This window comes from Chelonia mydas, chromosome 2 (genome assembly GCF_015237465.2).
Source record: "Chelonia mydas isolate rCheMyd1 chromosome 2, rCheMyd1.pri.v2, whole genome shotgun sequence".
Taxonomy (NCBI): Eukaryota; Metazoa; Chordata; order Testudines; family Cheloniidae; genus Chelonia; species Chelonia mydas.
In genome coordinates, this window is record NC_057850.1 from 250,431,800 (window position 1) to 250,452,147 (window position 20,348).

A 20,348-nucleotide genomic window follows, 5' to 3' on the forward strand; every position below is an offset into this window, starting at 1 on the left:
CAGTTTAAGCCATCTTGTGGACTTCCTGGACTAGAAACGAGCTTTCAACTCTTGGCAAAAAAGGATTTCTCTAACCCCCTCTGTGAAGGGACACAGCATTTTCTCCACTAGCCATGAAATGACCTGAAACATCACACTATAGATCTTGACATTTTTAGGACTCGAAAAAAAAAGCTATTTTTGATCATTTGTACATGTTCTTGTGGCTCTCTGAGCCCTGCACAGTCAGACAGATTAACTAGGGCATCTGGCTTTACAGGTGGAGTGATACAAGAGAAAGTCTGAATTCTTCCTTTTAAAACTAAAACATTCCTAAAACTGTTTCCCTGTGACAAATGAAGGATATGCAGAATATGTAATGGTGCAGTGACATCAAGGTTTCATCAGCACTCATTTGGGGTGACCTGCCTAATGTACTTATGAACAAAATGACCATTCCAACTGCAAGCCGATAAAACCCCTTTCAACGCCACAAACACGATTACTCTCACATACATACACGTACTAATTTGTCTTTAGTCTTACCAGGTCAAGATCGGAGAGTTGGGAGCTAGGTGATTCTTGGAGTTTGTGCCTTTCATCTCTGGAGGAGATCTTGGTGCTGGGTCTCACCCTAGTTCATTGCTGAGACATATCTACATCACAAGAACACATACTGTGGTAGGAACTAGTAACCGCAAATCAAGGATTGGGGCCAATTTGTGCTAGACTCTGTAGAGAGAAGTTGCACTATGCACCAATATGTAATTGATTCAATCTACAGTCTACTCACCGGACTGCTACAGGAAGAATAGTGCAAGACGGGAAGCAAGATGCACTGAATTGTATGGGAAAGCAAGCACAGCTTGCATCATGGCTATCTTAAGCCAGTGTCTCATCTTAAAAAGCGAAGAGCTAATCCCTTTCTCCATGGTCATCATTCACCCAGACCCAGAGGCAGCTTTGGAAGCAGAAGGAATTGTTTTAATCCCCTCTGTAAGTCTTACAGCAAAAAAAGTGGGAGCTGAACTTGGCAGAGTTGCCAACAGGGACCCTGACCCTTGGTGCCTTAATGCTGCTTAATTTACCTGAGCTAGCAGCCAAGCTTATAAGGTGCACCAAATCCAACATAAAACGATAAATAAGAAATAAGAATGAGAAATTCACTTACGAATGGAGCTCTGGAAGCCTTTGCAGGCAGAGAATTCTAGGGGTGGGTATACCACGGAGTTGTGCTTAGGCTCATTAACAGAAAGAGGTTCTATTCTCGGCTCCCACTTGTCACAAGCAGTAGGAAAACTCAGGGTGGATTATCAGGCATGAACAGGATAAAGACAGTATCTAATCTGCATTCAATGCAAACACATCAGTTTATGAATGTCCTGAGTTGAGGCATAAATTGATGGCCAAATTACAGTAAATTGCTCTTTAAACAAGTTTAGTCTGAATCACAAAATACCACAAATAAAGCAAACCTTTGTGAAATAATTAACTCTTGAATGAGCAGTCAGGGATTCCCGAGCGTAAAGCATTTATCTCAGTGCTGGGAATTCCTGGCTCTTGTACAATCTTCTTTGGAAAGATGAAATAATCAAGCCTAATTATCCAGAACAGTGGTTCTCAACACACATATGGCAGAAATGCTTCTGGCACAAGGGTGAATCACCCTTCAGTCTTCAAGTAGGGCCATGTCCAGGACTGCAAGAATTATTATTTTAAACCAGGTAACATGGAACAAGCAAGCAGTTCTGTGCGCTCTGCATAAATACTCCATATTTCTTTGTCCATTTGCATAAATTAAATCTGGATGACATTTATGTACACCACCAAAATCAGAGGGATAGTAAAGACCATCGATGACAGAGTAACAGATTAAAACAGTGGATGATACAAGCAGCAGAGGTTCAAACAGTGCGTCTGTAAGGGATTTGAACAAGCAAACATAGCCACCACCACCATAAAGCAAATTCAGCATGTTATCTAAATACTGCCCAAATCTTACCTTTTCAATGTAACTAAATGCTGCAGATGTGCAGGGAAAGTATATGATCTGGAACATAGGAACTGCCACAGAGATCATGCCAGTGCTCACTCCATCTGTCACTAACAGGGGATGGTACAGGCTCTTCAGAGGAAGGTGTGAGAAACCCTGTAGTAGGTTGTTCTAGGACGACCTGCCTGCCAAAACAGTTTCCTTCCAATTCCCATTAGAGGTGGTCTCAAGCCCTGAAAGCAGGAGGGCTTATACTCGCCCTAGTTGGAAAAAATTCTGATAAAACTCTTTTTGGGGTGAGAATTTGCAGATATGTTGAAATCAAAATGTTTTGCAGAGACCGCTCAATTTTGATGAAGTTCCAGTGGAACCCAGGCAAGGTTTTGACAGAACTCTGCCTGCCTGGTGCCGCTCCATGCCTTTTTGGGGAGAACTTTTTAAATTTTGGGGGTTTGTTCTGAATCAGAATATTGAACTCCTCAGTGAAATGGAATTCCCTATTTCCACACAGATCTAGTTTATATTCCTTCCAAAACTCTTTCTTGTTCTTTTCATATTTACTGCAAGAACTTTGGATGTTCTTGTTACCTGAATCAACATCTAATACTTTTCTGAACCTCGCTAAGCTCCGGGCTCAATGATTGGAAGAGGAGATCATCTCTGCCCTAAGAACTGGTCCTAAGAAATGTGTGAGGAAACATTTTAAACCCTGGACATATCAATGTTAACATCAGGAGCATTATTCTGCACAGATGAGCCAAAGCTCTTGATCTTAAAACACAGGTCATTTTGTACACAGTAAAGTGAAAAAGTTGGAGGAAAAATAAAATCAATCTAGAAAATTTAAAAATTCACCATACAGACAGGGATGTGAAATGGCTACAGAAATGAACCAGGAGTCAGGAAAACAGGATTCTATTCCTAATTGCAGTTGCTTGCTGTATAACTTTGGGTAAGCAATTTAACCTGTGTATGCCTAAGAGTTTAAAACATTAATAATACATACCACCTAAGCTATACATAACACTTTCCTTGGAGGAAAGGTTCTATAGAAAGTTAGTTTCTAATGAATCAGAGTAGATTGTTCAACTGGATATAGTACGTAATTTAATGAGATTTTTCTTAAACTACGGCAAATACTGTAAAAAAAACCATTATTCAAGCAGCCGAATTGAGAATCCTCCAAAAATAAGATACATCTTTAAGACCTGAACAAGTTATAGTATGATCTCATCCAAGATTTCTAAATAGCAGGAACATCTGCCGGAATCACCATCAATTTATTCAGCAGAGTTTATCAGCTCTTGTCTGCACAAGCAGGTGCCAGCGTATTCCGTAAGAACTACTATACATGCTTTTAAAAAAAAAAGGGGGGGGGGGCGGAATGATTCTACCCATCTACAGAGGAACCACACACAGAGGGAATAAAGACCCTGACAGTGGCAATAAGAGGACAGAATTTTTCTCAGAGAAGTATTACATGCACAAGTATCTAAATTGTTAAAAACTTTTATTTGTGACAGTAAAGAAACCATTCAATACCTGATTGACAACACTTCTCTCCCCTCAAAACACTCACACTGTATATGTAGTGTTTCTCAAGTATTGCTGGATTGTTCATTGCATTAAAGTGTAAACAGCTCCATTATTAGACAAACAAGCAATATGTCCATTGCTTACTCCTCTTAATTTCCCAGAACAGTTTTAACAAAAAGCCAGACAGCTGGATTTTTACAATAAAATATGAACAGAAAACGAACAGCTCTTTTTGCATAGTTATCCTATAGAATTTCAAGCAATTCCCCAACCCAAGTCTTACCTGCCCTCCTCACCACACAAAGGCATACATCACAGCATCTTTGAAATCAGAGCCACAAACATTTTTTTTCTTTTACAATAGGGCTGTGCGGTTCTGTGTTTTATTAGTAAAAAAAAATCTGTAAAACATAGGATCGTGTGTTTTTGTAAATTATATTGCTACAGACTTTTTACATTGAAATTTCAAAGCGGCAACCCCAGTACAAGCAAGTGTAATTTAGGTATTTTATTGTCCCCCCCAACCACTCTAATCAAAATCATGCCGTGATAAAGTGACTGAACACACTGATAACCAAGCTCTTCAGGTGACGGGTTTCTTCCATGTATAACTTCACTGGTTTTTAAAAAGGAATTAAAGGGAAAAACAAGAAACAGCTACCTAAATGAATACAGTAGTATTGTACATTTGCTAAAATCTTCCATTCAAAACTTCCCGGTGTTTAACAAATATTCTGCGCACAGCCCTAGTTTACAGATGGCAATTTAATCATAACATTTTAGTTGAATTTCAAGAATTTATGGCACTCTGCCTTACATTTTAAATTAAAAAAAAAATATATATATATATTATATATATCCCTATGCAGGGAAATAACCTTTTTTTAACCCAACACAGAAAGGACAACGGAACTTTGGGTAGCATTTCTTTAGCTGAACTGAATGATCCACTGGGAAAGACTTTTTAATAGTTTTGCGATAATATCTGGGAATTATAATTGAAAGACAAGGTTTCTAACAGTCTTGGTGACCCACATGCAGCATGCACTACTGCACTTTTAAATATGGAAGAACTTTGGGAAATAATTTGATTTTCTGTTTTGATTTTCAAAATCTCATTTAATTAAAGTAAAACCAAAATAATCATATTGCAATCTTTACAAACATTCTACTTCTTTTTCTGGCATTATGTTGAGATCTATATTGCTTTGTTAAAATCTAGGTGCTTCAAATATATAGTTATATATAAACTAAAAGAGCTTATAAAAATCTGGATTTTTTAAGTGTGGGAAAATAAAGTGCAAAAAGGTATATATGATAGTTGCTCACATACTGTAAAAAATCCAAACACTTAGGAAACCCAAAACTTGATCTTAAACAACCACCCCATTTGAGGTCAGAAGGAATCGGGTATTATCCAAAAATATTCTCACATTCTAGAGTGAAACTTACCATGATTAGAACTCAAACAAAAATCATATATAAAATGCACTTACAATATTAGCATGGATCAGAAATGTTACTATGTTATACCCCTGATTTTGTCATTTTTGAGCGCTGCGTGTTATTTTATATGCTTTATCAGTTGAAATTATAAAGCCAATTTTTTCTGGAACTCTGTGGATTACAAAAGCCCAAAACAGCATTAAACTGTACAGAAACAACACAAAGACAGTGATTGTATAGTATTAGTCGTTAAAATGGTTTCAGATGTGGGAACAGAAGTTCAGTTGTCCATTACATGTTGATTTCAAAACAATACAGGTCACTTTAATATCAACATTCATTCACAGACATTTAAGGCAACTGGGTTCATGAAATCACTGCTTTTATAAGTGTGAACAGCTGATGACATGGTTTTTCTTATGTACAACAGATCACAACTGTCTAAATGGTAATGTCTCATGAAGGGGTTATTCACTGTCTAATTGGTAAGACTGTTTGGTCTAATACTTGTGTGAAAATCTTTGAATTTTTTTCAGCCATTCTCATCACACCTGCACAATAAACTACAACCTGAATACTTCCCTGCAGACTGTATCTGAGGCACAGAGGTCACAAATACAGTTAAAAATACTGCTCAGAGAACAACTTTTTGGCAGTTTACGGTTTCATTACTCAGTATTCAAAAACAAAACTAAAGATCTTAGATTGAACGCAAATGTAATGGACTAACCAGAATCCATATGTCCTTTTAAACCATCTAGATTTTTTTTTTTTTAATTGTCAGAATTTAGTTCTGGCATAGAAACATACAGTACTAAGGTAATGACAACTGGTAAGAGAACAAAAGAGTGACTTAAATGTCATGGTACTGCTTAGAACACCCTCACTGAGAAACACTGTGAGCACAGTGCAAAGCTGCACTGCAAGGAGACAAGTCCTCTCTCAGTGTTATACTGCCCCTGTGATAATCTATTCCATGACTGTGTAGGCTGGGCCACCCTTTTAGGAATGAATTTATTAAGCTGCTTAGTAAATGTTTTAGCCAAGGATGACAATCTAGGTCAGCTTCTTGTAATTCCTATTGGTCATACCTGTAAAAAAGGCAACTTGTATCTACCCTGTGACATTTGACAGTAGGCAAATTAAAGCACCAAATTATTAGTTTAACTTTGTTTGATGCCTGCCAATAATGGCTAATTTGTATGATTAGATTTCTACTGGTGTAAAAATGGTTAAAAGGTGACCCGGGAAAGGAAAAAAAGGGCTGTGCCTTTTTGCTTCAAAAGGCTTAAAAACAACAGTTACACGTGTTTTTAGCATCAGAAATTCAGGTCTTGTCTACCCTGGATGAAGAACTAGTGTAATTATGACATCACAAATGAATGAAAGCCAAGTGAACTGAGAAGACAGGATTTTTAGTAGATTTTTATATTGTTTTTAATATTCTAAGTTAACACCTATTTAACTCCAGAGCCTAAAGAGTATGTTAGAGAAAGGAATTCTGAGTTAAACACACCTCCAGCAGGGGTGATATGGCTCCCAATCTACATCTGAGACTCTCAACAAGTGTTCAGCAAAAACCAGGAAAGTTCAGTTAACATTCCTGACATTTCTAAGGAAAAACACAAACAGGAAAAAAAAGCCCCCACTTTAAAATAAATTGGGCTCATACCTCCATTTTGCTTCTTTACGGTGCATAAAGCAGCAAAAGGCATTTTTCAAAGTCCTTTGCAGGTCACCTTTAACTGAGTACGTGGGATGTCATATACCACAAGTTTACTACATAAGGGTGGGGTATATCACCTGCATTTCATTTATTGCCCAAATTTGCAGCTTACAGCAAATGTTTTTGTAGCGCAGGCACAGTGGCAAAGAACAGTATAACAGCCGATGGTCAGTTCCATTTGGTGAGTATACAGTAGCAACGATTAAGAGAAAAAATACTCTTAACAGCTCAGCACACATCCAGCTTACCCAGATGGGTTTTTGTAAGAATGTAGATCAATAAATAGATTCTCCCCCCCTTCCCCCCAATAGAATGGGTTTCTCATTATGATGTTTTAAAAAATTGGAGAGGCATGGCAGTTGTGCGCAAGCAGAGATAACAGAACTTGATCCATCTAGCACAAAAGGTGCTTGAGATCTATTTCCCACCACATTTTCCCAATTCTATCATACCCTAATACCCAAACTGCAGATATGTTCAAACGGTGTCCAAAATGAGTAAGACCATCGTGACACAAACCTGTAACCAAAATCACCCCTCCCCAAACTCCTAAACCTTCTGAGCATGACAAAATGTAATGAATACAACTTAACATCACCATGGAGACAGGACCCCAGCGTATTTGTTTCAACTTTTTCCTTTGTTACCATATATTACAGTGCTCTATAAAAAAATCCTTTTTCCTTTTTAAAGCGTTTAGACAATACAAGACTAAAAGATGTCTGGAAATACACCTTATACAAAATGAACTTTTATCTTAAAATAACATTCAAAAAGGCACTTCATTCTGTAAGAAAAAAATTCAGAGTCAGGTCAACTGCTCTAAGCAGAGGGGGGGAAACTGTCTGCATAGTGGGAGGGGACAGAAATTTGACCGCTGAAATACAACAAGCTTCTTTTTTTGGCATGTTTTAAGAAAAGCTGATCCCGTAAAATATGTCCACTTACGAAAGTCATTAAAAGAGTCCCATTTAAAATAGCTTCTTTTTTTCTTTTTTAAAAAAAGTAGTCGGAACATGTGACCTTAGGGTGTCAGGCTTCTGAAGGCTCACTAGCATCACTCATGATTGTCCTTCGTGTACAATGTAACAGGAAGATCAAGAGTAGCACGTCTGACAGGAGCAGCCTCCTCAAAGCTTAGTTTGAAAGAGCTGAGAGATGGAGAAAGAGTCTGTAGCAACTGCCATCAACCAGAAGCAGTCAGATTTAAGGGCTACCTGTTGCAAAGTTTGTGAAGCATACTGTAAACTTCTTCCTCTCTGCTTAGTCCTTCAAAGAAAGGAATAAGATCTAGCAGCTCTGTGTCTGTCATGTCATCAAACCAGGATTGCACAGGCACCTGAAACAGAGGAAGAGAAAAATAGAAGAGGCTTTGCTACATCAAGAACACAAGCACAATTTCCATCTACCTCAGAACCTTAGCTTACAGCACCTACTGGCAGGCATCCTACCGGCAGCTAATGACCATGATAAAGAAAAGTTACTCACCTGTAACTGAGGTTCAAGTACATTGCCAGTTCAGACCCACATCCTTAAGATATACTTGCACACCCACATCAAGACTGGAACCTCTGGAAAGCTAACTGCAGACTCTTTCCAGATGTGGAATGTTCCAAGCAAGGTTACATGAGGCACGGCACATCTCCCCTTCTATGTCTTCTGCCTCCTTAGAATCCAGAATAGCCTGAAGTAGGGTGCAGACTATGACTCTACACCGATAATCTAGTTGGAAAAACTCCAATTACAGGTGAGTCTTTTCTTTATCCTTAGAGTACTGTCAATACAGATGCCTATGCATAGAGCAAGAAACCCTCATGGAAGTGTAACTGAGGAGGAAATATTTGAACAATGAATACCCAACTGCTCTGTACTGTACATCAGATTTTGAGGCAAGGTTCAGAGAATAATGCTTCATAAAGGAGTAGAGTGGCTCTAGGGAAGAATATTGTGTATTTTCACTATGGGATCTTACTGAAGTAATGCATTAGAGTCTGTTTTGGATCTAGTCTCATTCTGTGGTCCTCCAGGGACTGGAATTGCCACTAGCTTTTAGCGCTTTTCCACACAGGATTTAATAACTCAGATAACTTCTTAGCACTGGATTTTATAACATCCAAAAGTGGTCTGGAGCTTGCTTTGATCTTTAACCTTCAGCATGGATTAGATTTGTGGCTCCTGATCCTTGCATGCAGAGCTGGTAAAATGAGGTAAACTGAAGCCTTATGTGGCACTAAACAGGTAAGGTCTCTCACTCAAACATCCAAGGCATCAGGATTTGAGGGCCTGAGTTCAGAAATTCCATGTTTTAAGAAGCTTTCCTTAAACCTTCACTTTTTACCATATCAGCTAAAAGCTACACTAAATCTAACAACTGACAGTAAAATAATCCTCAAAAACAAAGAAAATGCCTGATGGGCAACTTAATGTTTCAAGGGAACTAGAGGGAGTCCTAGCTTGCTAGGTGACTAGCAAGAGAAGTGTATGGGTGTATATTGAGAGTGGTGGTTGATGGAGAGGTCTCTGTTTGTGCAACCCCCAAGTGCAAAAGCTTTCCAATGGGTTCCAGGCTTCATGTGGACTGCACATCCCAAAAGCAAGGATCTCTACTCTCAATCTCCAAAGGCAAATATGAAGAAATTCCTTGAATGAGAAATATCTGTATTACTGGCATTTATACTACCACCAAAACCCACCCTCTTCCCTTCGCTTTATTTCTAAAGCTGGATAAGCTGGTTGACTAGTATTCCTAATCACAGAATGACCCGTAACAGAAATTCTAATTAGCAGATAAGGAAAGGAGGGAAGGAAGCAGCATCAGGTCTGCCAATTCTCCTCAAATACAATCTTAACTCACAATAAAGGAAAATCTATAAATAAAAAACAGACAGGTATTCAACTTGTGCCAGTAAAAATAGTTATTAGCTTGTCTATTAAAATAACTTCACTCATGTGAAACAAAGTCAGAGTACCCATTAAAAAAATAAAAATCGTTCTGAGGGTTTTGGATGAATATCCCCGCTTCTACCAGCCTGTATAAGGAGTGGTTATAAAGACATCACACTGTTTGGTGTTTTTCTGCACAATTAGCAGTTTCTTCAGAAGATGCCCAAAGCTAAAAATTGAAGGAGAGCTAGGCATGAGAAAGATGAATTGGCAGAGCAGCGTGGAGAAGCTTGGCCTATATCTAACTTCGTAATAGCTAGCACTAGAACCTGATCTTCTACTTAACGTTTCAGAGGATGACGATGCTGTTGACACTAATTAACACTTTAAAAGTAAATCTGAGTACTTAATATTGTTTGAATGTGGAAACCAGACCATGGAAGACCAAAGAGAGGAAGTTATTCCTTGGGACTACTTACTGCATTTTCAGGATGGAAGATGTAAGATGCAGGAGAGTTATCCACTATAATAACTTTACTCAGCTCTCTTCCCAGTCGACTCAGATCCTTCACATAATTTCCTCTGTGGAAAACACAGGATTCTCTGAAGAGTCTTGCCCTGAACACACCCCAGCGATCCAACAAGTCTGCTACTGGATCCGCATACTTAAAGACAGAAGTTAATATGATTCAGAAGTTTAAAAAACGGAAATTGCATGTCTGCAGGTACAGCAATGTTTCCTAGAACTAAATATTAAGGACAAATAAAAAGGACAATTATAGACAGAACTACAATCTGCTTTGCTTCAGCTTTTTCTCCTTAATATTAATTTATGTGCTAGCAAAGCTAAAATTATTAATAAATGGGTAACAGGACTGCAGTACAGTTATCTTTCAGAAGAAAATAACTTGCATTGTAAAGCTTGCTATGATTTACTAATTATCTTAACACATCTCAACATGGGCTCTTTACATTTGTCCTTTAACTCCTAGAAGCTGATGAGTTCAGAGATCCCACTTAACACGACGGTAAAAATGCATGAAAAAGTAATGGTAAACCTAGAGCACAAGATGCCACTTCTGCAGCTACTCGTACCAAATTCAATTCCATGTACCTGTGAAGTCAAGGGTAATGGAGGAGGCATCTGACTCAGCCTAATTCATGATGTGCCTTTGTCAATAATGCATGTTGACTTTTGATGTCAGCAAGGGATCTGAAGATCCCCAAAACATGCACACTCCAGTCGTGAGAGGACAGGCAAAAATATCTAATACAAATATCCATTTGTAACATTCTGTGTTGGCATTATTCAAAGGAAAGGACTGCTACATATCACACCTCAAAGATAATGTAAGTACCATAGCACATGATGGCATGAATTTTGACTCAAGAATTGATAGTAATAGCCCAAGAGGGTGGGAGGGGAGAGACACCTAGATAGGAAACCAGATTGTAAGAGCGGATATCCTCGACAATTATAGTTAGCACAAATTCTTTGAAAGATATGACTGATCATTTGATGGGACTTTTCTAAATTGAACAGCAAGCAAAATAGATGTTGCTGTCAATAAACCTTTCCTTTTATTAAGACTTTTTCAATAGAAAGTGCAAATCCCCTGCTTTGGGACTTAGAACTTGACTGGACACAATATTGGTAAACACACAATCCTGCGCTGACAAGGAGATGAACTAGATGATTTAACAGGTCTTTCCCATCTCAAGAGTCTACGGAAAGCCACAAAAAGATTAGAATTTAACTTGCTTTACTAAACCTAAGATATTTAAATAAAATGAATTAAAAAATTACCAGTCAACTGATTTCACTTCAAAATCAAAACCACAAATACAAATCCACCGAAAATATTGCAGAACTAAAGCTGCACTGTCCACTACAAAACTACCTACATAAGATGCTATTTCACCAAAGCTAAAAGGGCACAAAACATTGCATTTCAGATGCTAAATATATCAAGCTTTACGAACAGCATTTAATAGTCTCAACCGAAATTATAACTGCACATCCACATCTCAGACATCTGTGTCCTATGTTTTTGCACCAAAGTACTTTCTGAACTATTGGCTGATTTCATAGTTTAGATATAGCACACCTTATTTCACGCCCAGCTTTAATATACTGCTTCATGTAGTACACTATTTGTTCTAATTTCCCACTATAACCATGGTAACTTGTAAGCCTTTCATATTGGCATCATGAGCAATGCATGGAGGCTACATTATGAGACAAGCCCATATGTGATATTGTTACCATGGAAACACTTACCCACACACTAGCAGACAAAGTACACACTGTCAGGCAAAGAAGCAGAAAAGGGGAAAAATTAACATCATACCGAGTGAGGAAAACAATCATCCACAGAAAACCCAACCAAAATGTCCACTAACCAGCATTAAAAATACTAAAGAGAAGGAAGAGACACGACAAACCTTGGCTAGACTAGCTGTGAAGAGTACACACTCAAAGAGCTCTCCCATCCTCTGGAGAAACTCGTCCACATGTGGTCGTTTCAATACATAAACCTGAAATGACAATAACTGTTTAGGTCAAATGAGGCTTAAGCCAAAAAGGCTGGAGTTAGCCTAAAACTGGTTGGTAGGTAGGAAGGACTAATATGTGACACAGGAGGCTCAGATGAAGGAAAAGGCTGATAAACAAAGCATTGTATTAAATAATGAAATATTTGAACATATGTACTTGATAGCCCCATGCTGACTGCACACTGGTAGTACTGTGTCCTGCTGGAAAGATACAGTCTTAAAATTGAAAAGACAAACAGACATGAAATGGGGCACCAAAGCAATAAGAACTGCGACCCACATTTTTAAAGGTATTTAGACATTGTTAGGCTCAGTGTTGCCATGCCTAACTAATTTAGGAGACTAAATCCCATTTTCAAAAGAGATCTAGGCACTCAGGAGCCAAAATCCCATTGACAGTTAATTAGATTTAGGTTCCTAAGTGCCTAAATCCTTTTTGAAAATGAGACCTAGGCTCCTAAATCAGTTAGGCATTGCTAACGGATCATAGCAACTTCTGAATACCTTTAAAAATCTGGGCCTGAGAGCCTTTAAGTAGCATGACTCTTTGATGCTTATGTTTCTTCAATTCTTGAACAGTATGAGACGAAACAACATCTGAGGGAAAGTTTTATCCTGTGCTGGGAGGAGTTTTGAAATGTATTGACTACTTCCTTTTCTTCTGTAAATAAAATACTTCTCTTAAATTTTTGTTTCTGGATGTCAGATAACATACTCTATTGCTGTTTTTTATTGATTTTCCAAACCCATTAATAAAATACAAGCTTTCACCTCTTCAATGGAAAAATGAGTTTCCAGTATATATTTTGAGTTGTACTGAGCATGTAAAATCTCTTCAGTTGAGGCTTTGTCATAAATACAGTAAATCTTCTGGGTTTTCCTCCTTTCAGGCAGCAGTAGCTCCAGCAAAGGAGCCATGCTGCCATTTTGCAGCAAGAACCAGTTGTTTATTGCAATTGATACAACTACTAAGAATATTTGTTAAGCACCAACAATGTGCTTAGTGTTCATATGAGATACCAAGATAAAGACAGTCCCTATCCAGGAAGTTTACAATTGGGTAAAAACAATAAACTGGGGGGATGAGAGGGGGTGTGTCTGTGTTAAATGGTTACTTTAAAAAATTATGTTATTTATCTTGCTTGATAGCATTTGATAAAGGTTCTTGATAGAACTAAATTAGGAATTTCTACTTTTGCATTTAAGAGAATTTCAGCATTGTAGATTTCTTGCTAAAGCCTGCTAAATTAAATAGGTTTCTCTATCATAAGGTAAAACACGCAAAACTGAACTTGTTTAATGCCTTGTATGTTATTTAAGGGAGTTTTACTGGCTAACATATTATTTTCATTAGGTTAACAGTGATATTAAAAGGCAAACATGCAGTGAGCCCATACATATACACAGTGAAAGAGAAAGTTATGGAAACACCAGTTTGAACTTAATAATGTAAAAATTAAATGCAGTAAGGGAAGAGAAGGGACACTGCATGATCGGGGCTTAAACACTACCCGATTTATATTAAAAGAATGTACATGCAAAGCACTATAATCTAAAGGCCAAAGCGGTCAGATCAAAATGCTATGTACTTTCCACTCTGGGTAGTCATGTGACAAGCTACATGGACCTCAAAACCAATTTTCTGGATTAGATTATTCTTATTCTTATTAAATCAGAACTAAACTTTACTTTTGCCACTGGAGCTGACTCTCACTACATTCATACTTGGAAGGGGAGGACAATTTGTAGCCTGGTTTTCATTCTGATTCCCTATTTTTTAATATTACTGTGGCAAGCACCTGACCCTACTTAATCAAATAACTCTAACTTCAGGAACTAAGTTTACAATAGATTATATTAGGAACAGGTTTATTTAATTGCTGCTCTCTTTTCCCAGAGAACTGCACTATAGTTTCTTGGATTTCAATAGGACTGTGGCAAATAATTCTCTCTCCCCTTTTAAGATAACCGTTAGTTTTTCATTAAAAGCTGGACTCACTGAGAGATACTTTGTTGACTAGGGTTTACCTTCCAAATGCAACTTTTACAACACATAGTAATAGAAAACAGCAAGGCACATTACCCATCAACTGTTTGTAAACATTCAAGTTCTAAATTCTTTAGCTTTATATCCTCCTCCCATCACATTTAGGTACACAACAGCCCAAAATGTGTGTTCAGAGTTAGGAACGTTTCAGAGTTACGGGCAACCTCCACTCCCGAGGGGTCTGTAACTCTGAGGTTCTGCTGTATCCACAGATGAGAAGTTCTGTGCCTTATTAGTGCCTTTCCTTTTTAACAGTGCATTCAGTCACACCATAACAAAGAATCCCCCACATGCACTCACTAGGTTACAGAAGTGTCTCCTCCTGCGGACTATGATTACAAAACCCAACCCAGTCATATAAACTGTGGGTGCTTGCAATATAAAATGTTCTCCCATGTACCAAGGCAGCCATATCCAACCTACAGTAAAACTGAATTTCTTGATTACAAACTCACTGATGAAGATTGGTTGAAATAGAAATACAGTTTGAAATCTTATGTTTCCTTTGCAGAGCTTCTGTGGCAGCCAGCAGGTAGTTGATCTGAATTGGAACTAGGCAGCCTCACATTATGACATGGTACTCCAGGCCTTCTCATGCCTCCCTAGTTCAGTTTCTTCTTTTTTATGCTACCTGGGCACCTGCCACTAGATTTTCTCCTCATCACTAATTCAGATGCCTTGTTGTGTATGCCAGTTCTTAGTACATGCTACAGAACCACTTCCAATTTCTGGATAAAACCTAACCATTTCAGGCTTGCGAGGCTTCCTCCAACAGTGCCTCAATGTTTTTCTAAACAAGGTTTCTGAGTGCTTGGTGGGGGCAGGGGGAAGTGAGAGGGAGGCGTTCCCCATAGAAGTTGCTTTCTGAAAAGTTATCACCAGGTGTAAAGGTGAACAGGTGTCCGGTTTTTGATCGGAACACCAGGTTGAAAAGGGACCCTGGCGGCTCTGGTCAGCACCACTGACTGGGCCATTAAAAGTCCAGTCAGCAGTGCTGCAGGACTAAGGCAGGCTAGTCCCTACCTGTCCTGGTACTGCGCTGCACTCTGGAAGCGGCCAGCAGGTTCAGCTCCTAGGCGGAGGGGCCCATGGGGTTCTGCACGCTGCCCCCGCCCTGAGCACCAGTCCCAGCCAACGGGAGCTGGTGAGCGGTGTGTGTGCGTGCCTGCGGAAGGCAACAGCAGCGTATGGAGCCTCCTGCCCCCCCGCCTACTAGCGTTGGACTTGCTGGCCTCTTCTCTGGCGCAAGCAACACAGTGTCAGGACAGGCAGGCAGCCTGCCTTTAGCCTCAATGACCAGGAGCCACCCGAGGTAAGCCTACGCTCCAACCCCGAGCCCCAACCCCCTGCCACAGGCCTGAGCCCCTCCAAACCTGAGCGCCCTCCTGCACCCCACAGCCTTCATCCCTGGCCCCATCCCAGAGCCCACAGCCCCAGATCAGAACCCTCACCCCCTCCTGCACCCCAATCCCATGCCTCAACCCACAGCCCCCTCCTGCACGCTAAATCCCTCAGCCCCACCCCAGAACCCGCACCCTCAGCCAGAGTCCTCACCCCCTCCTGCACCCCCAAGCCCTTGCCCCAGCTCAGTGAAAGTGAGTGAGGGTGAGAAGAGCAAGTCACCGAGGGAGGGGGAATGTAGTGAGCAGGGGCGAGGGCCTCAGGGACAGGGCGTGGCTAGGGTGTTCGGTTTTGTGTCATTAGAAAGTTGGCAACCCTACAAGGTGTTGGTAGCAACTGCAAGTGTGTTGATAATGCTGAACTACAAAATCCCTTGATCTACTTCACATGAACCTTTTCTCCATTTGACAGTGCAGTTCTTTTCTCCTCTGTCTCCTTACATTCTCATTTACTGTATTATTTTCTTTGCTTCATTAGTTACTGGACTTGAATCTCAATGCTGCATGCTTATTTGTGGCTTGGCTTTTTTCTGTTATATGATGTCTTCAGTTCAATTCTCTAGACTGACTGACTCCTGGCTTTTCTCTCAGCTTTACAAACTGTCTTCAGGGCAGGAAAACCCCCCCACCTTTTTTTTCATATCTGTACTTCTTGGGATGCATGCTTTGCTAATTACCGCTCTATTCTGGTAACAGTTTAAAGGAATATCATCGCTTTTTATTAAGCTTCTCTTGGACATTAACATTTAAATGGTATTTCCCGGCTTTAGGCAAGGTCTTACAATACTGCATATATCTGTCAGTTTTTAGTTTAGAACTGTTGTAAGTGGCATCACCCAAATTAAGTGCAACTGTTTTAGAAAACTTATCTGTAAATATACTCTATGTCATATGAAAGTGTCAGTTTTGGAGAATAAAGTATTTGTACACAGAACAGCAAGCTTTAGTGTAATGTTAGAAATAGGACCATGTTTTTAAAACATCAGTTTTAGAATTTTGGAATCTTCATGCAATAGCAGAACAGTCTGACCAAGACAACTCAAGCACCTGTAATCTTCATTTCACCGCGTATGCACTTCCTATTAACAGAAAGGGGGGGAAATAATGTGGATTCTTGAGTCTTCACATATCTGGTTCGTTTGTCGTGGTTGCCTCCCAGTGCAAGTAATCAAGAATAGGCCAATTAGATTGCACACAGCCTATCCTGGATTACTTGAACCAGGTCACAGCCTTTTCCAGGAGAATAATTGAGGAACTTGGTCCTTTATGAAGAGAAAGTTTGTATTTAAAGTTGTTCCCCACTGAAAAAAAATAATCACATACAATATTCTAAATAAACTTCATAAACATTTCTCTTATTTTCATTGGCTAAAAATTATTTTTTCCTTATTAATATACTGTTAAAACACTGAACAACCAATAGCAGTGTTCACTACAAAGTATGGCAACTTTAGATCAACGTCCTAGTAAGGAACAAGAACTCAGTCCAAAACCACGCCAAATCAAACTGTTGCTGGCTGCCTTTTCTGCTCCTAATCATTGAAGTGTAAGACATGAATCAAGTTAGGTAAGGCAACCTGGATAACAGACCAAGAACTACCTAAACTAAGGATCCTTATACTCATCATATGGGGGGATTGGAGCTGAGTCAGTGTCAATAGTTTCTTCTATAGAGACGATATAAAGCAACTTATCAAAAGCTACCACACAATATTGTCAAGTGCACGGAACATTCCAAAGAACAACTCCAAACTTCTGAGTCACTTCATTTAAAATGTTATCCACCTTTTAGTAGCCAAATGAGTGTACCCTACTGATGCTCTTGAGAACCAGAATTAAAACTTTCTAATGCATGGCTTCTCAACCTCGGTGTCACAACCACCTGGCCCTTCCCATGCTCTTAAACGGGAAGCAAGTTCCAGGGAGAGATGGTCCTGGTATGGAAAATGTCAAAGTTGCAGTATGGAAAAGGTTGAGAAACAACGATTTATTGTATTGTGTGGGCCCACCTCAAGCCTTGATAAACCTCCTCAAAACAAACTTCATGAATTCTAACAAATGTGTTTCACTGATCTTGATTTCTGATGAATAATTTGGTAGGGAACAAGATTATTTTGATTGACTCTCTCAACTGGAGGGACAGAAATTTTGGTGACTAGAAACTAGTGAAAAGGACCATGCTATTATCTAGTCAGTACAGCATCTGCTTGGACTGGAGTGGTCATCCTAGGTATTTGTTCCCATAAACATGCTATGGGATGTGCCACTGACAGGATAATTAAGCTTTTAGTGTGTCACTTGGAGATTACAATGTAAAGAGAATAACAGCTTACTAGATGTGTTATATTGCTATACTTTCCAAGAGAATTCAAGGTATTTCATAGCCAAATGCACATTAACACATTTTATACTGATATTTAAAGAAAATGAGAAAGAGTTAAGTTGTTGTATTTAAGAAGACATGAAATGTGTTTCAGATAGGGCACTTCAGAAAATTACAGAGCAGCACAAAAATGCAACTTTGGGTATGTCTACGCTGCAATTAAACACCCGTAGCTGGCCCGTGACAGCTAACTTGGGCTATAAAATTGCAGTGCAGATGCTTAGACTTGGGCCCAAGCTCTGGGACCCCTCTGTGTATGTTTAAACTGCAATTAATAACTCTCAAATGGCCCCTGCCAGCTGACTCGGGCTTGCTGGGCTTGGGCTAAGGGCCTGTTTCATTGCAGTATAGACTTCCAGGCTTGTGCTGCAGCCTGAGCTCTGGGGCCCTCCCACCTTGGAGAGTCCTAGACCCTGGGCTCCAGCCCAAGCCCAGAATTCTACCCTGCAATGAAACAGCCCCTTAGCCCAAGCCCTGCAAACCTGAGTCAGCTGGCATGGGCCAGCCACGGGTTCTTAATTGCAACAGAGACATACCCTCTTCCATTTAAAGGTCCCCTAGGTCAGGCTCCAGACTGAGCCTGAACCTCTAGACTGCAACTTTATAGCCCTGCAGCCAGAGCCCCATGAACCCGAGTCAGCTAACAAAGTCCAGCTGTGGGTGTTTAATTGCACATACCCTTTGCTTGTTTACCTTGCAAAGAAAAACCAGCAGCACGGAGTCTTAGAGCATGGGGCAACTGACTTGGACTTGTGGGCTCAGGCTGAGGGGCTAAAACCAGCTGTGTAGATGTTCCCACTTGGGCGGGAGCTCAGACTCTAAGACCCTCCCCACTTGCCAGGCTCTAGCCCAAGCAGGACTGTCTACACGGCTATTTTTAGCCCCATAGCCTGAGCCCAGGCTTTCAGACTTGGTGCTGTTGGTTTTTTCCCCCGCTGTGTAGATGCTACCTAAAACAGACCCCTTTAGTGTAAGATCAGGCAAGGTAATATTTTTTCAGACAAAAGTTCTACTGCTTTCTGACACAGCAGATTTAACTATTGTTTGTATAGCTTCATAACATTTCAGAGCTTCTATCATATTTAAAATGGGTATAAAATACTTCCCAATTCCTCAATGATCTTTCTGATGTAAGGAGTTTATACATAATACAAGGATGGCAGATTCAGACAAACAACTAAGGAACCACCTGGTGAAATTCTATGGCCTGTGCTATGCAAGAGGTCACACTAGATCATAAAGGTCCCTCTCATACAGCCTTGGCATCTATTAATTGGATTCCCCCCCTCCCACCCCCAAATATTGTTAGACAGACAATACTTGCATATTACTTTTCCCCGACAGGTGATTACTTTTACATCACATGAACTGCACAGAATTCCTCTATACTGAGTACCATATTGCTCATCTTTTCTTCAAGGAAAGGAGCTGGAATGGAGTTGAATGAGGCTTTATGTGGCCCCTGCTCCAGATTAAATCCCTGGATCTGGGGATGATGGCCAATCAGCATCCCTCCCCCATAATTGGCCAATGGGTGCTAGAGACATCTCGGGGGCAGGAGCTACTTGGTGTCCCTCAGAAAGTCCCTCCCTCAATGCTGGGGCTGTCACCTTCCATTGCTAGCCCCATCAAGTTCACCCTTCCCACTGAGGCAAGTTGGTGGCTCCCCCCCATCCCCATTTTTTCAGACAAGCTGCTGCTTGACAAAATTCTACTGCTTTCTGACACAGCAGATTTAACTATTGTTTGTATAGCTTCATAACATTTCAGAGCTCATATGCTTTACAATTAATTAACTATTGTCTGTTCCCAGATCTCAAATGCTTTACAATTAATTTTTTAACAATCTGGTAGGAATGGAAGTATTATCCCCATCTTACAAATGAAGAAATGGAAATTCACAGTGTTTAAATTACTTGCCCAATATAACACAGGAAGTCTTTGCAAGGGCCAATTACCCTTCATATTATTTATCATACACATGAAAAAAACCCACCCTATGGACACAGTTTTTCAGAACTTCACATGCATTCACCAGATCTTGGTGCTTAACTGCAGTAAGTTGTTGCAGAAGTTGGAAGGTGTGTAGTGAATGAAGAAGGGGACTGAACAGGCAACCTTAATTCTGGTATTTCTTAATTTCTGAGTGTTTGATTTTTCAAACGTAACATTCTTTTAGTGTAGTTTGTGTTTTGGTATGTAATGCAATGTATGCGACTCTGATCTTATTGTTAATCTACTATGTTTCCTCCTACGGTTTGTCACACTCACTCCTGACATCTTGCTTCAAAATTAGACTGTATACTCTTGGGGCAGACATTGAGTCTACCTGTGTGTTCGTACAGTTCCTAGCACAATGAAATCCTAATCCTTACGTAGGCCTTTGGACATGACAACGC

At 39.8% G+C, this 20,348-nt stretch overlaps 1 protein-coding gene across 4 annotated transcripts in view; it reads right to left on the reverse strand.

The window, feature by feature from the left end:
• Positions 1-3,465: 3,465 nt before the first annotated feature.
• Positions 3,466-20,348, reverse strand: part of CTDSPL (CTD small phosphatase like) — a 122,529-nt gene continuing 105,646 nt past the window's right edge. For 3 of the 4 annotated variants that reach the window (XM_007066547.4, XM_037891178.1, XM_037891177.1), the window contains 3 exons: positions 12,009-12,101; positions 10,043-10,228; positions 3,466-8,019 (listed from right to left, as the gene is read on the reverse strand). In XM_007066547.4, the coding sequence (XP_007066609.1) occupies positions 7,894-8,019; positions 10,043-10,228; positions 12,009-12,101 (405 nt within the window). In that variant the 3' untranslated portion in view covers positions 3,466-7,893. Of the gene's footprint in view, positions 8,020-8,169; positions 8,403-10,042; positions 10,229-12,008; positions 12,102-20,348 lie in introns of those variants that run through there. The other variant, XM_043541630.1, reaches the window with a different exon arrangement.